We start from the raw sequence: 17,385 nt of genomic DNA, 5'->3' as shown, positions 1-17,385 counted from the left end.
AGTCATGTGATATCCATGTGAGGAATAAATCAGCATCCCTCAGATGGAGAAGTAATTCTCTCTACAGTGTAAATTCGAGTAAGATGCTGAGGGATAAGGAGTAAGGTTAAAAAAGTAGTTTATTTCATGTGAAATATATAAATGGAGTCAAACTGAAATCAAATCACCCAAAGGTAAACCAAATAAAGGTTTACCTTTGGGTTTAGTTAGTTTAGTAAGTTCATTTCTGGTCATCTCTTGTCAAAGTTATTTTCGCATTTTAGGAAGGAAATAAGTACCTGAAACTATGTAAAAAATAAAGACAGGTTTTCACTTTCATTGGCTGTTTACCCTTTGCTGTGTTCCTATCTCTCCCCCGCAGATATATGGTGATAATGAGGAAATAAACCTCTACAAACTTTGTCAAAGCCCGCTGGCCGTTGAACCCAGAATACTTTCAAACTTGTGCCGTTGCGCAGAGTTCTTTTCACACGCCGGCTCTGTCCCACCAGCCCTCCAGCCAAGAAGACGTTCCACCCTTTCGCCCTTGTTTGCTTTATCAAATGCCCAAAAACAGCAAGGCCGTCAAGAGAGAGCTTGACGACGATGTCACGGAGTCTGTCAGAGATCTGCTTTCCAACGAGGACGCCTGTGATGATTCCTTCAAGAAGAGCTCGCTGATCGTCAACAACCATGAAGGCGAAGGGAAAGAGTGCGATGTGGAGGAAGGAGGGTCAGATGCCGAGGAGGAGGAACGACCGGCCTGGAACAGCAAGCTCCAGTACATCCTGGCCCAGGTTGGCTTCTCTGTAGGCCTGGGCAACGTCTGGAGATTCCCCTACCTGTGTCAGAAGAATGGGGGGGGTGAGTCTCAGCTAGCATCACACACACATAGTAAGAGCGTATAACTGATGGGTAGCACCATGTTAAGCATGATAACAAAAGGAACAAAGGCCAAGACACAAGGGGACAAAAGGAGTTCCGTGTTTTCCGTGGTAATTAAAAGTGTTCGTAGATCCGGGATGTGATATTCTTGGGTAGAAGCCAAGTCTAGCATCTACATGTGCATGTTTTTACAGAGGATAAAAAATAGTTAAAGAAGATGTGTTTGATTTGGTTGTTTTTTTGTTCATCCTTGCTGAGAAACCAGAAGTATCACCTTCCACTTTTGTTTCTTTGCAGACACTCCGAATGGGCTTTAAATGGCGTCATGACTTCATGAAATTACCATTTTACAGTGAACGTGTTGTACTCTGTGTTTACCATGTGGGTGCAGAGTCCCGTGATGTGTCCATCAAAACTAGACTCGGCTGTGAGCTTCACCGCAGACAGAATGTTAATGCGACTGCCTTGTTACGTCTGTGATTTCATAGAACATACAAGAGCAAATAACCAAACACAGAACCTCTGACACTGCTTTCAACATACAGGAAATAATTCTAAGAAGAGCGTGATGCTTCGGATTATAGTTTATGATAACCACGTTTCCTACAATGCGGTCTGCTCTACTTGATTGACTCCTCGCAGACAATTGTTGTGTCTCTAGTCTAACGTGTGTATGTGTGTGTGTCCTGATAAGGTGTTGCATGGAGATTATGTAAAGCTACTGAGTGTCTCTGGAAAGCTGATTAAATAAACAGGTTGGCCAGACAGGATAGAAACTCCGTCCAGGTTTATTACTACACTGAAGATCTGAATGATCTGTGTAGACTCGGGGCAAACAACATTTCCCCAAACTAGGAAAAGTAATCCTCATCATGATCATAAATGGCTATTAATATATAAGTTAATAAAAAATCATGTGTTAGGCAAATTACATTAGTTATTAATGTGCTATTATGTGAAAAACACCTCATAATTGCTTGCTTGTTAGGGACTATGATAACTTGTGAGTGCATGTAGAGTTAAAGAGTAATGACGTCCACTCTCTGAGTAGAAAGAAAGCGTTTTGCACAGGTCAAACCCAGGACTTTAACCTGGGAGACTGGGGTTTGTGCCCAACACTATACACAACTCCAGGTTTAAAAAAGAGGAAGAAATGTAAGTTTTCTGCAGTTTATTAAAAGGAAAATTTGAATATTAATTCCTCAAGTCGCTCCCACTTCTGAGTCACAGGTAGGTGGTTTAGGGGGAGGTCAGTAGATGCAGAATCTTTGAGAAATGTGTGGTTGATGAAGACGTGTCACTACAGTGGAGTCTGAAATACTCCACTGTAGTGACACGTCTTCAGAAAAAGAGGCCCGGCTCTTTATTGGTATAGAATACCACCTTGAATCATGTTCTTAGAAGTGTGTATATAATTGGCATGAGATAGTGTGCATGTGTGCTCAGGGACGTTCAGAAAAATTACCACCTCTCACAGACTGTCATGCTTTCAGGTCTGTTTTAAACGGCTCTGGTCACCCTGCTGTGTTCCACTGTAATTAGATTAAAATGGGGGCTGAAACCGGTGTGTGTGTGTGCGTGCGTGTGTGTGTGTGTTATATTGTTATGTCTGTGAGGACCAGTGAGTGAGTTTTGAACCCACTTGGGAGCAGAAGCTTTAGTAAAGGAAAGGGTCTTTTGCTCATCTTTCTCTTTTAGCTCTGAACATCAAATTTAGAGGACAACATTTTTTCTTTTATGTTCTGCACCAACCAAATGTGTATTATAAAATAGAACAGCTATCACCATCTTGTTTTTTGAGCCAGAACTAATCATAATTTGATTAGTAGGTGGAGTGCTAACTTAGCAGCTAACGCTAGCAAGTTTGGTTAGCAAGGTACATTCAGAGACTATATTTTTATGTATCTGCTAATTAGTGCTAATAAACAAATTACAGATGAAATTCTATCATTTTGTTTAGAAAGGTAAGGTGCCATTTGATTTCTGTGTCTACAGGCTGTTGGTAGAATTAGCTGAGCAGAAATCCAGAGTTGAATTAGCTTAGGTGACGCTAACTGACCATTAGCAAATGAGATGGTACATACCTGTCACTAAAAACAGACAGCTAACTCATAAAAGCATAAATATAAGCCTCTATTAAATGTAAACAGGTAAGTTCTAAAAACCCTTTGTATAGCAATTCTGTGTGTCTTTATGACTTTTGCAGTTTGTTTTCATTTCTCACCTTCCCTTTGGAGATCATGTACACAATGTTCCAGGAACACTTTCAAGCCCAGTGTTAGGCTTATATATACAAGCAGGGAAAATGCATGTAGTCAGCTTGTGTTTTGCCTTTTAGCTCTAGTAAATCATAAATCAAGTCAAACAGATTTAGTGGTGGATAGGTTGTTAGGTATTTCTAGTAGTGTGTAATAATGCAAGTAATCCATATCTCTTGGTACCGAACAGGAAGTGAATTGCTGCGTGCCTGATAACTGGCTAAACCAGATATTTCATTTCACTTACTGCTGGGACTGAGGAGGACTGTGAAACGTTTTTAAAGAAGGAAAAAACAAAAGCTGCACTCTTGTTGGGCTGTTTGCTTTCTCAAAGTGCCATCAAAGTGTCTGAATATCCCAGGGAGACTGTTGAAGTTCTTAAAAGACAATGGAGACCAGAGGGAGGGTTTTGATGTTGTCAAAGCCCAAAATAAACTGCGTATTCTGTAGCAGAATTAGATATTATATTAATAGAAATTACTAAGTATGTTGTACACACACACATGTGTAAAAAGCATAGAAACACACACATATTAATTTCTCGTGTGTGACCACTCCCATTAAGGGAGGACTCAGGAAAGGATGTGAATGAATGTCCTGCCAGATAAAACAATGAGCTCTGTTGCAAAAGAGATGAAACCAGTTTTTAAAATAATAAACCCATTGCGGTGCGGCGCTGTTGTCAATGACTCACAACAAGCCTCACACTACGCCGACTCACCAGTGTTTACGTTTGATGTGGCTCAGACTTATGATTGGTACCGTGTCACAGAGGGGGCTTTTCTCTTCTTCTTCGTTGCTTTAGTTGCACCCTGGAAATGATGCAATTGATTTTAATATATATCAGTGGTTGAGGGCAGACAGGAAGTTTCATTTCACGTGCGAAAAAGCGAAACAACCCCACAGGAGCACAGTTCCTTTCCGTTTCCTCTCAGGAAAATAAAACGGCTCATTATTTCCAAAATCTAGCTTTGGGTTCTCTTTTTGTCCTGAAGTTGTTGTGCGCTTGGCAGTCTCGGTGCTCACAGGAGATGCGGCATCCTGTATTTTACCGTACCACACTATTACACCAGTTAATGTTGGTTATTCACCCAGAAACCTTAATTCTAGAGAGAAATGCTATATTTGCCACTGTAATTTAGGTAATTTTAGACTTCAGTATCTTTTCTGGTTTCCATAATGATTTGATTGCACTATTGTACGCTCCATAGGGCCCTGTTAGGTAGAAGCCCATCAAGGCAGCACGTGTGTGTAGTCGTTTGGATCTGATTGTGTGTTTAATTTGCTGTTTAGGTGAATGTGTCACCATCAGGGAGATGTTATGTTGTTGTATAGTTAAAGTTTAGAAAACAGCTGTCTGTTGGTGTGATTTTCTAGCCAGAATGGGGCAAAGGGTAAGATTTTAAAAAGCTGATGTTTAAGTGTTGTCACCACATGTTTGTTAACTGCTTTCAGGAACTCAAATGTTAGTGCCTCACTGTTATGTGATTTGACAGTTTACTCTTCTTTTTGCATCCTTCATTTAACCTGCTCTTCATATTGTTTTGATTGGCAGGAGCATATCTGGTGCCCTATCTCATCCTGCTCATATTGATTGGGATTCCGCTGTTCTTCCTGGAGCTTGCGGTGGGACAGCGAATCCGTAGGGGCAGCATCGGTGTGTGGAACTACATCAGCCCTCGGCTGGGGGGGATTGGCTTTGCCAGCTGTGTGGTGAGTGAGACACAGGGGTCCTGTCTGAACATGGTTAAAACATTGTGTATAAACAGTATGGTGGTATATTAGCATACTGTTGGTTATATTGATTCTCACACTGAGCTGTTAAGTCACTGCAGGTAGGGAAAAATATGGAGTGACAATAATTTGAAGAAAAGGAAAATTGTGGGGTGGGGAGTCTTTACTAATTTAGCCTCTATTTTGTGGCTAAATGTTGTGTTTCACACTGTTTATGATTTCAGTTGTGTGTCTGAAGTTGACTTTGTTCTCTCGCCTGTAGGTGTGCTTCTTTGTGGCTCTCTACTACAATGTCATCATCAGCTGGAGTCTCTTCTACTTCTCCCAGTCCTTCCAGCAACCTCTGCCATGGCACGAGTGCCCCCTCGTGAAGAACAAGACCAGTACATGTAAGACGCAATTTAGTAACGGCAGTATTCGGCAGGCTTCTTAAGGTCTTTGTGCCGCTTGGAAATGATCTTCAGTAAATACGTCCATGATGAGCGCTATGTTTTTTGTCCATAGATGTGGTGCCAGAGTGTGAGAAAAGCTCAGCAACCACCTACTACTGGTACCGCGAGGCCCTGGACATCTCTGACAGCATCTCTGAGAGCGGAGGGCTGAATTGGAAGATGACCGTGTGTCTGCTGGTTGCCTGGTCCATGGTTTGCCTTGCCATGATCAAGGGAATCCAGTCTTCTGGGAAGGTACGCATAATTTAAAACAGTTAATTTAAGATAGGGAGAAAAGATACCAGTAGAAAATAAGAGAGAAGAAGAGACAGATGGAACAAAACAGGAAGAAATCAGCACCTGCTAGGACTCTTGCACTGTGGAAAATGGAGAATAGTAAGCGAAACAAAAGGATTGTGCTTGCAGAATGTTTTGGAAAGTCTTTTCACACACAATTAGCTCTCTTCAACAGGCACTGACCGCAGTAATGTGCCTTGACAAATTTTTCTAATGATACAGCCTGAAATATGATTTTCAGAGCCCATGTGATCTTTTGTAGGATTTCTGGCTTAGCTGACTTTAGCTTAGTGTAACAAAGCTGACAGCAGCGTGACCAGCATCCGGAAGGATTAGCCCCTGGATAAAGGTTGTCATTTGCTTGTTCCTCGCTTTCTTTTAACAGGTGATCGTTATCATTCCACACTTTCACTATCATATGACAAGTATTAGCTGGTGTACTCTTGGGGTCAGAGTCAAGCCTCTGCTAACTGTGCTGTACAAATAGTCCCAAAACGAGCTTTGATGTTGTGCGAGTTATAAACTGGGTGTAGGGTCAAAATTAATACGGTAGATGTGAACGATATTTTTTTTATGTAGTGGAGTAAGGCCTTTTAGTGAAGGCCTATTAAGTTGACTCAACCTCAGACTTTCTTATCACGCTCTGCAGTCTTATTGGGCTTTTGAGCCTCTTTTAGGTCATTGTTTTTGGTTTTACAGCACTTTTATTAAGTGCTGCAATCTCACCTTCATTCACCAACATCTGCAGGCAGCAAAAAGACTTTGGCAAACCCAGCGGCTCATTTAGAGTATTCTGATTACAGTCTTACTGTATCTTATTAGACTATAAGTGATGGGATCTAGCAAGCAATTTTTAATTAAAGATGAGTTCATTTAAAATATAATGAAATCAGATAAAGATAAGGACTACAAACAAACTCAGGTATGAAAATATTGGTAAATTGCTGGTTTGTGTGTGAAACATTCGTGCTTGCAGTTTGCGCTCACATTTGTGCTTACACACTGTTAGCAAATGAGAGCCATTGTTCTCAGGTCCCCCCAAGTCTTATCCCAGCGAGTAGCAGCAGTCTACTGCATGCTTGGCTTTGCATTCCCCCCAGCAGAGACGCACAAAACAAGATGGATGCCGTGTCCAGCAGAAGTCCTTTAATCTTGGACCGCTGTCGGCGGTGATTTGCAACGCTGGTCTCTTTTCTGCTGTCTGCCACACCCTGCTGCCTGGCAAGAATTCTCACCTATAAATACAATCAGTGTTTCACTAGTGCTGCGTCATCGGAGGGGATTTATGCATTAGCACAAAACAGTCAGACCCTTATACTGTTATCAATGAAATAAAATAAATTACAGAAAGAAACACATAAATACTCATTTTTGGAGGTAATCAGGGCCACCCAAGCTGTCAGTTAGTTGTACAGTTTGAGCCAGATGGCTGTCCTACAACCACCAGCTGGGTCTGAAAGGCCCTTTTTAGTTGTCCAGCACAGAGACTGTGCGCAAACTTTCCCTCCGAGGAGCCAGCTAAGTGTCTTAGAAGTTTAATCAGCGGCACATGATACAAAAGAATATTAATGCCCTCTCTGCTAATGTTCACACAAAAGACTTGTCCGAGGAATATCCCTGCCACAATCTGCGTCTCTGCCCCATTTGTGTGTGTGTGTGTGTGTGTGTGTGTGTGTGTGTGTGTGTGTGTGTGTGTGTGTGTGTGTGTGTGTGTGTGTGTGTGTGTGGGCATGAAAGGGATCTAAACCTTTGGTTACCATGGTTATACACACTCTTTTGGCTTGACTTGATTGTCAAGAGCGTGGTGAAAAAAAGAGATGATAAAAGATAGACTTGAACTGATAAAATAACAGAACTTTGAAAGCTTTTGTTTTCTTATACTTTTATGGCAACTTATGTGTCACGTTTTAAATGTTAAATGTTAAGATTACTGATAAATCTTGTTTAAAAAAATTACTTTATTACTTTACAGTCAGGCTTTCTTGTAATGACGTCAGAGAAATGTATCAGTTCATGTAGAGAACAGTGAAGTTCCCAGAACTTAACCGTTGCAAGAAGAACCTTCTATCTGTAACAATACATGAGCCTTCAGAGAAAAACACCCCTTTTCAAAGACCATAAGACTGAGGTTACAAAGGAGCAGCCTGCTTGGCTTTGTGACGACCAAGGCTGCATTTCAGTTCAGCAAAGTGCTAAAAAGAGTTACAGCTGAAAAAGAGGAGAAACCAACTGAAGAAATGAACTCAGCTTATCACATTGACTTTATGTAAGGGTTCTTCACTTGAGAAACATTTAACTCAATAAATGTATAAATATATTTGATTATATATGTTGCTTTAAATTCTATTTGGGTTCTCCTGAAATTTGAAACGTATCATATCACAAAAAAAAAAACTTTGTGTCCGTGCTTTAAAAATGAAGGAAGGTAAACATTTGTGGTCTTTACATATTCTACAGGGACGTCCTGTATATATAATAAATATACTACTCAAAAAATAAATAGAGAGTTAAATAAACAAGAAGTTCATATTTTGTGAAATACATTTTCAATCTTAGTTTTAAATCCATCTCTCAGTACATTATCTTAATCTCTTAGAAAACCCAAACATCTTCTGTGGGTAGTTTTCCATTTCTTTTCACTGGTTTTTTTCAGTGGCAGAACACATTCCACCCCCTACCCCACCCACTCCCACCCCCACCTCCAATATATGCATGACATTATCATCAGTGTCACCATGGTGCAATTGACTGAAGTTGACCGAGCAATCGTGGCACGCACTGTTGCTACAGTCCTGCGTGTCCATGAGAGCACCATCTCTGATCTGATCGTTCATGGTAAAAATGTGAGTCGACAGAGACACCGAGATGAGGTCCTCCAACCTGTACTTTTGCACTTCTCGTGGCAGTGTCTGTCCCTCTGGCAGTTTCAGCCTCCACACTGCCAGAGCACCACAGGCCTTTCTGAATCAAGAGCATATCCAGACTTCCTTGACCAGTGTTTTTGTCCCAATATGTCTCCAACTGAGCATGCGTGGGACGTGCTGGGTCGATGTGTTTATTAGTGAAATCCACAACCAATGACCGTTGCGTAGCGGCAGGCTGATCCAGGAATGGTCAGCAATTCTTCAACAACAGATGCGGTCCGTGTGCAGATGGGCAACAGCTTGCATCTGCAGAGGAGGCTATACCTCGTACTAAATGATTGGCTATAAAATCTATTTAAAACACAAAACTTGCTTCTTGTTTGTTTTTTGTTTTTTTACTATTTTAAAATTAAAGCTTGAGGAGAAATTCATTAAATGCCAGAGACCTTGATTAAAGAGGACCTACCATGCTGTTCCATATTTTTATCTTATATATACACACCGCTACAGTCATGAAACGTCATGGTAAAAATGGCCAATATTTTAAATAAGGAGATCGGTTTATCTGTAATTCCCGTGAAACCTTCCAGACTTCTCTGGTGCCCATTTCTGGGAAGTTTCTTCTGTCGTCGGCTGTTTATGATGTCAGGCAGAAGACAGCCAACCAGAAGAAAGTTAGCCGGAAGGCAGGCTGGCTATAAAGGGGAAGGACCTAGATAGTAATGTCTCTGAATCACTGACTGTGCTCATGACTCAATCCCAAACTATCTCCCGGTGTCTGCACCCACACCCTACAGGATCTGTAAACTATCTGGCTCAGGGTTTCATCCCGTTTATAGTCTTTAAGCGCCAACTTGTCTATCCGGTTAATGATATGTAGGTTTGAGGGGGAAGGGGCACTTAAGCCCACCCACAAATTAGTGTGATGTGATGCCACGATCACATAAAATAATAAATGTTCAGACTACATCCCTCAGCTGCAAACTGAAATTCTTCACGAGATGTTTGGTCCCTGCTTTGAATGCTTGAATAAATTCGATTTTAAAGAAAGTACAGCAATAGAAGAAAAACATGTTTTTACTTATTATCAGCTCTCAGCAGATCTTCACTCTCTTTTCTGAACAGTTTGATGTTCCTGTCAAACGACCACGATCAGCACCGCATAGAAAGTCAGGCAGTGAGATCACGCTGCATTTGTTTACTCATTTTAATTTGTTTGACAGTTTTTCCAAAGATACGTGCCCTGTGTGATGTGGAAAACACTTGCGTTTGCTTGCAGGTGATGTACTTCAGCTCCCTCTTCCCGTACGTTGTGCTGGTTTGCTTCCTGGTTCGGTCGCTCCTCCTGAAGGGCTCCATGGATGGGATCCGTCACATGTTCACACCCAAGGTAAAGATCCTCTCAAGTGTAGGATTACCTTTTTGTTATTATGATGTTTGGACTTGATGATGCTGTATAATTAAAGTATCATATATTTTAAAATACATCATTTTGAGCTAATTTTCCCTTTAATACTACACTTCAGAATGAAAGTATTTTACTTTATACTACAAAATCACCTTTTCACACATCACAAATGTTCTTATTGACAACATTAGCTTCTTCACTAACACAATGGTGTTTAAATATTAAATGCTCCTTATTTGTGTTCCTTGACTTCAGTAGTCGTTTGACTTCTGACAGCAAACAGAAAAAGAAGTAGAAAAGAAGTTTGAAACGCAGTGTTTGGAGCAGTATGTAGTACATTTTTTTCACATGAATATGACAGAAAATAAGGAAAAATATAATAGGTCTCCTTTAATGGATCGTATGATAGAACCATATAATACTGAACAGGACTGTAGAGGATTGTTCGCATCATGAGTACTTTCATACTTTAATCCATTTAGATGATAGTACTGGCTTTATACTTAGACATGAGTTGAATAGTGCTCAGGTCAGAATGCCCTTATTTCTGCTTCTGTTTATTCACTGTTGAAATCGCTGTTGAATTAAACTGTGTCTGAACTCAAAAAGAACTCCGCACTGTGATAGGCTGGCTCCTCAGCAGCAACTGGCCAATGGCATGTCAGGCTGCAGATGAATGTCACCATGGAAACAGGAGTTACTGAGTTTTTACGTAACCATCCAAGTGCAGACACTGGCAGCAGTGCATGTCTGTGTTGCATGTCTTCTCGCCTCGTCGCTGACACTTGCGTTCTGCCACCATCTTTCATGTACCTGATACGTGTGCTCATGAATAAATATGTAAAAGGAATATTATGCAATTAATAAAACACACTGTTGGCTGTCAGCGAGAAGCTGTTGCGTTTGAATCGGCTGGCTTTCTGTGCAGAGATTGTGTCGTTATGGTTACATAGGTTCTCTCCAGGTGCAAAGAGGTGCATGTTTGGTTAATTGGTTATTCCAAATTGGCTGCAGCTGTTGATGTGAATGGTTAGCCCTTCAATAGACCGACAACGGTCGTGTCCAAATTCATGGGCTACATTCTCCCGAGGACCCGGCCTTCGCGGTCTACGTGGGCCGGGTCCTCAGAAGATCGGGTAGGCCGGAAGTAAACGGCCGTGAAATTGGACGGTCTAGCCTTCTGATTAGCGTCACCGCTGTCTCGGTGGAGTTTAATAAACTCAGCCGTCTGCTCCTTGCTGTCTAAAATATAACAGGACACTGGAGTAAACTCTCGGCCATCTCACACTTCTGTTTAATCAGTTTTCTGTTTGACGTTTAGTCAGCTGTGTAAAAACCAAGGAGGAACCCACCCGGGGGATTAATAAAGTTTTATTTTATCTAATCTAATAACTTTAATCTCAGCCAAACCGATTTACTCACGAACAAACAAAACACTGAAAAAAAGCCCAACAATAACATTTTTAGGTTGTCTAAGTGACTTATATATTACGTTTGTCACGGCCGGGCGGGTTACACACAGTAATTCGGCGTGCCCGTGTGGCGTGTTGGCTAGACCCAAGCGCGGCGAAGGCTAGCGGTGGGTTTGGAGCAGGCACGCAGTTATTCTAGTAACGATCAGTGCACGAAGCGTGGCTTCGGAACGGTCGTTACCGACAGAGAGCGAGCGGAGCCGGGAAGAGAAAAAGGATTGAAGGGATAATCACTCACGGTTGCTGAATCAGGCGGAGACTGACGTCGGCAGAGTTTCGGAGCTCCTGACACGAAGAGAATGATGTCTGGCGTCTCTCTTTTAACCCCGGCCCCGTGATCAGCTGATCACAGCTGATCACCGGCTGACAACGTTTAACCCGAGCAGCGAAAGTCCGCGGTGATCTGAAAATGATGTGCCGGGAGTTGTGCCATTCTCGGCCGCATCAGTAACCCTCGAGCTCCCGGCTAGCTATCGAGCTGGTGGGTAGCAGACGTCTCCGAAAACGTCGAAGCACTTTAGCAAAGATGCGATATCTTGATAAACCGAGCAGATATTTGATGTTTACACAGCTACTTTCTCGCCTGAAAATATGTTAAAAGTTTATTTTGTGACCCAGAAAGATTAATAAGAGTAATTTTAAAACTTAGTAGCGGCCGCCATTAGCCGGAAACTGGAGCTTGGCTGGGCCGCGCTATGAATTCTGGGATATGGTGGGCCACGAAGGACACACCCGACCCATCCTTCAAATTCGGAAAAAGGAGCACGCATTTGTCGGCTGCATTCGGAGGGGTCTACGAATTTGGACAGCCTTCGGCGCGTCGCTGTGACGTAATCGGTCTACAAATGCGGCCTCAGGAGAATGCAGCCCATGAATTTGGACACGACAAACCTCTCCAAGGATTACCTGGTCTCAGCTGAGATGGTCTCCAGCCTATCAGCAGAGTTGAAAACTTTAAAACATAACTTATGGTAGATGACAGTGATGTGGTGTTTTATGACACTCATCAGTCTGTTCTCCTCCCAGAAAAATTGCCAAAATGACTGAACATTTCTTTCACCAATATATATTATTTCCACAAGAAAGCAGTACAATCAGGTTTTTACAGAAATCACAAATATATGACTAAGAACTACATTAATCTTTCATTTACTTTGACAACATGTCAGCTATCATTGCCAGTTATTGCAAATGCTTGATTGAAGCTTCATCATTTGGTATATTTTGTGACGTTACATTGGGGATGTCATTGCACATCCATTTATATTGTAATAGGTGTTTAGAGCTAAGACTTAATTCAAATCTGTTCGTTTTCAGCTGGAGATCATGCTGGAGGCCAAGGTCTGGCGTGAGGCAGCCACGCAGGTCTTTTTCGCGCTGGGTCTCGGGTTCGGTGGCGTCATTGCCTTCTCCAGCTACAACAAGCGCGACAACAACTGCCACTTTGATGCCGTCTTGGTGTCTTTTATCAATTTCTTCACTTCTGTGCTGGCCACCCTGGTGGTGTTTGCCGTGTTGGGCTTCAAAGCCAATATCATGAACAGCAAATGTGTTGCAATGTGAGTATAAGACTCTAACACCAACAGCAACGAGTCCATTGGTCCACTTGTTTCAGACAATACTTTTTCATACTTCAGTCTTTGAATGTGGTATTTCTGAAGATTGTTCAAGGATGATTGATGTTTAGCTTTTTGACCACCGTTTAAATCTCTTGAGAATTTAACAATCAGCAACTTTTTTCTTTTTTTTTTAGGAACACCAACAAGATTTTAACATTGTTGGGGAGCGGCATCCTTGAGCAAAACCTTATTCCCCACCCCATGAACCTTACTCAGGTTAATCAAGTCAGTGGTGAGGACTACCATAAGATGATAGATCACATCAAAGGGGTTAAGCAGGATAAGTTCGAGTCACTGGGACTGGAAGCCTGCAGCATCGAAGACGAGCTGAATAAGGTACATGGGGATAAAAGTTGTAAATGACTCCGTATTCAAGTCATTCCACGTGGCCGTATGTTATTTTAAAAGTCTATAACATTTTATTGAAGATGTTTATTTTCTTTCTTGTCAAGTGTTACCCACTTTGTGAGTGTTCAGAAAGATGGGTTTATTTGAAATTACATAAGTAAATAATTTAAGCTAACGGCTGCAAACAGAGCAAGTGGTATTCTTCCCAAGCCAACCTCAAACTTGCCTTTACCCACACCTTATCAGGTATAGACTATTAGCAGTTAAACCAAGACAACATCCAAAGACTCGAGAATTGACAAGGCAAGGAGGGTAAGGGTTGCAGAAGACAAAGAGTTAGACGTCTTTTACATATGTGGAATATGTGTAAAGACTGGAAAAAGGGATTGAAATAGGGAATGACCGAAGTACTTCTGGTAAGTATACTTGAACTCCAGAATTCATAAAAGTGGCAACACTTTGGGAAAGTTATCTTGCTGAAAACATTGGTATTATTTTTTTCACCATGGACCTTATACCTACAGTATTCCAAAACCTAATGGAAAAGCCCCCTTAGATTTTTGTTGGACCTCGTGGAAACCAGGATTGTGCTAACTTTTGGATCACCTACTGTAAAAGAAAAGCACATATTTCTGGCAACTCTGGTCAGGTTGGCAGTCTGTTTAGTCTTCATTAAAGACAACAAAAAGAACAAATTCAAAGCAACGAGGCCTCTAAAAGTAGCTAGTGCTACACTAGCTAGCTAGGACTTTGGTGCTGTGTTTTAACCTTTCCTTCTTTTCTCCCTGACAGGCAGTACAAGGCACAGGCTTGGCTTTCATTGCCTTTACAGAGGCCATGACCCACTTCCCAGCCTCACCCTTCTGGTCCGTCATGTTCTTCCTAATGCTGGTTAACCTCGGCCTCGGCAGCATGTTTGGCACCATTGAGGGTATCCTCACCCCGCTGATAGACACATTCAAAGTCCGAAAGGAGTTTCTTACAGGTTAGAAAGATCACATGACCTGTGTTTTATCCTAATGACCATATTTAAATCAGTCCAGCTCTGTAAAAGGAAATGTTTAGACATGCTGTGTATGAAGGATAAATGGAGGCAGTAATTCAGTCTTGCAAAAGTGGATGGAAGACGATTGCAGAAGACCCGTGCAGACTTGTTTTACTCAGACGTACATCTTGTAGGAAGCAGACTGTGGCTGACTATAGCTTTGAGTTACAACTGTCCCAAATAAACCATTGCCATTAAAAACACATTGATTTTATAATGCTTTATGTTTTCTTTCTACGAGAGAAGAGCTGCTATTTAAAGCTAAATGAGTTTGACTTTACCCAAAACCAAGCTACACCCTCAAAAATATAGTTTCAGAGAGATAAGTAATAATGTAAAAACACAAATTCGATTAATAACACATGGTGGCAAAGTGGCTGTCACACTCTCAGTGAAAAGATGTAGGTTGCTGAGCCGGTCTTTTTGAGTCAGATAGCTTAGAATGGATCCCGTTCCACTTATATATACTCCACTCCAAACTCTTCTTGTAAACTGGGGAATGATGACAGTATTGAGTTTAAGCTCCATCACACATGTAATATTTATGGAGTTTTCATTTGAGACCTTTAATGTATGTCAGTATGCACAGTGACGAACTACCTGCGATCTCTCCTGCAGTGGGATGTTGCGTGTTGGCCTTCTCCATCGGTCTCCTCTTTGTTCAGCGCTCAGGGAACTACTTTGTGACCATGTTTGATGACTACTCGGCTACTTTGCCTCTGCTCATAGTGGTCATACTGGAAAACGTGGCGATCGCCTGGTTCTATGGGATCGATAAGTAAGTTCACAATATACATCATCTCCATGTTTCCTTAATATTTACTCACTTACTGCTTATGCAGAAAAAAGCTTTTTAATGGCTCTTTAAGCCATTCATTTATAGTTTTTTCTTAATGTATTTTTTTCTGCCTAAGGCAAATGGCTGTAACAAAGACTACCTACCTACAGGGCTACAGACTGTACTTGTTCCTTACATAACTTCCACATTGTCTATTTTTGTGACACTTTTTTGTTTTAAACATAATTGTTTGAATGCAACTTTAATGGCAAAAATAAGAACCACATATATAAAGCCATCCGGTGTATAAAGCGAAAACAGGAAACTATTGTGAATTCTTCATCTGATCTCACCTCCCGCTGCTTTGCTCTGTTTTCAGATTCTTTGAAGACTTGAAGGACATGCTGGGCTTTACGCCGTACCGTTTCTACTATTACATGTGGAAGTACATCACACCCATCCTGCTAATGGTCCTCCTGTGCTCCAGCTTCATTCAGCTGATAATGACGCCGCCCAGCTATAGTGCCTGGATCCAGGAAGAGGTGAGTTAATGTCTCCGGCTGGGCTTCTGAAATCAGGGATCAATGTGGGTGGAAGTTTTCCTAAATAGTAAACCTGGAACGAGTAAAAAGCAAATTCAAGAGTTCAAAGAAATGGCAAGAAAGTAGAAAACGAGCCAGGCTTTTTGGCTGATAAACAGAGGTTTAGATATCCTTTAATCTGAGGAAAATCAACAGGATACATGTCTGCCACATAGACCTTCAAGCACCAGTGCTATTAGCTTGAAACCGCTATAAAGTGGAGCACAGGTCATACTAGACAAAGTGCATCCACAAGTATTATTGCTTTAGTTAGAAAAATAGCCTTCTATTAAAAATTATGTTAATAGAGTATTGATTGTCTAAAAAAGTATATATTCTATCAATCTAGTATCACATTACTTACATTACTTCTTCTGCTAACTTCTTTCACTATAACTCGTTGCTTTTCTTGTGTTTGCCCTCCAGGCCATAGAGAAAACCTTGCGCTTCCCTCCGTGGGGCATTGTGGTCTGCATCTCTCTGGTGGTGATGGCCATCCTGCCCGTGCCCGTGGTCTTTGGCCTACGCTACTTCAACATCATCAGTGAGAACACGAGTGGCCTTTCCACTGTTTCTTACAAGAAAGGCCGCATCATCAAGGAGACCGCCCGGCCAGAGGAAGACGACGACGCTAGCCTTATTCATGGAAAGTCTCCCAGCGAGGCTCCCTCGCCGATGCCTGGCAACAGCATCTACCGCAAGCAGAGCGGCAGCGGCGGCACTGATGTGGACACCGCACCTAATGGCCGTTATGGTATCGGTTACCTGATGGCTGACATGCCAGATATGCCTGAGTCAGACTTATAGACTGACAGTGATAGTATGCCCTTCCGCAGCCATAACGGGGGGCCACTTCTCCCCCCTCAACTCTCTGCGTGCGTTTAGTTAGCTGTATTGTCGCTGTACATTTCTCTTGTACCGTATTTTCTTTGTATATATTGTAACTGCTCTCTTATTTGTTGTCTCTGAACCTTATCTGCCAGTTTCAGAGTTTTGAACTAAGTCTAATTCTGTACTAAAAGAACCTAAAAAAATCTCCATGGGGAAAACGTTACTCTGAGGCCAGGCTCATCTCATGTCTGTGAAACTGCACTAGTACAACTGTATCCCTTAAAAGAAGGTCTAGGAATAAACACCATCCTTGTCGAATCCTTCACCGATTTGCTTGTGTGCTTCCCAAACTCATCTCCATTTCCCTCCAGTCTTTGCTCCCTTTCTTTTTGGAGAGCCAAAGAGGCCTGCTTGAATACGAATCTCCAAGAGTCAGCCAGTTCAGGTGAGAGATGTAAGAGGTGGTCAGAAAGTACCAAGCTTAGCTGCAGTGTCAATGATGAAGTAATGTCGCGAGATTAGTTTTTCTTGGCACGAGTTTGGGTCGAAAGGATGGCCTTTGAAAGCCACTCCCTTGATTGTCTGCAAGAAAAGTGTGCCTAAGTTATTTATATTTGTTTATAGAATACACGATGGCCGTTGTATATTTAAAGTATTCTGTAAATATAATATAAATATTTTAAATATATTTATCTTGTTAGTTTGGATATCAAAACAGTGTTTTTAAGGTTCAGAAGTACTCTAATTCTTTAACCCATCTTTGTTTTTTTACTCTGTAAATATTTTCTTTTCCATCAAAAAGCTTCAATTTTAATGTCTTTTCCCTCTGATTAAAGCTTAAACATAACCACACAC

General features: G+C 41.6%; 1 protein-coding gene and 1 long non-coding RNA gene across 2 annotated transcripts; one reads left to right on the top strand and one right to left on the bottom strand.

The window, feature by feature from the left end:
• Nucleotides 1-477: 477 nt before the first annotated feature.
• Nucleotides 478-3,611, bottom strand: LOC146705062 (uncharacterized). The gene is made up of 2 exons (XR_014921278.1): nt 3,089-3,611; nt 478-821 (listed from the first exon to the last, which is right to left on the bottom strand). It is a non-coding gene; the product is annotated as an uncharacterized LOC146705062 (long non-coding RNA).
• slc6a15 (solute carrier family 6 member 15) lies at nt 543-17,382 on the top strand. Its single transcript, XM_085462614.1, has 11 exons — nt 543-843; nt 4,678-4,835; nt 5,119-5,245; nt 5,361-5,542; nt 9,728-9,838; nt 12,646-12,887; nt 13,082-13,283; nt 14,088-14,280; nt 14,959-15,118; nt 15,498-15,660; nt 16,126-17,382. The coding sequence occupies exons 1-11, from the start codon at nt 543-545 to the stop codon at nt 16,504-16,506; spliced, it is 2,220 nt and encodes a 739-aa protein (XP_085318740.1). The 3' UTR covers nt 16,507-17,382.
• Nucleotides 17,383-17,385: the final 3 nt, after the last annotated feature.

Source organism: Copadichromis virginalis, linkage group LG7, assembly GCF_057382275.1.
Source record: "Copadichromis virginalis isolate Kocher_CV1m ecotype Utaka linkage group LG7, C_Virginalis_male_GT1.1, whole genome shotgun sequence".
Taxonomy (NCBI): Eukaryota; Metazoa; Chordata; class Actinopteri; order Cichliformes; family Cichlidae; genus Copadichromis; species Copadichromis virginalis.
The sequence above is the reverse complement of the archived record's forward strand: the minus strand, read 5'-3'. Positions and strand labels throughout refer to the sequence as shown.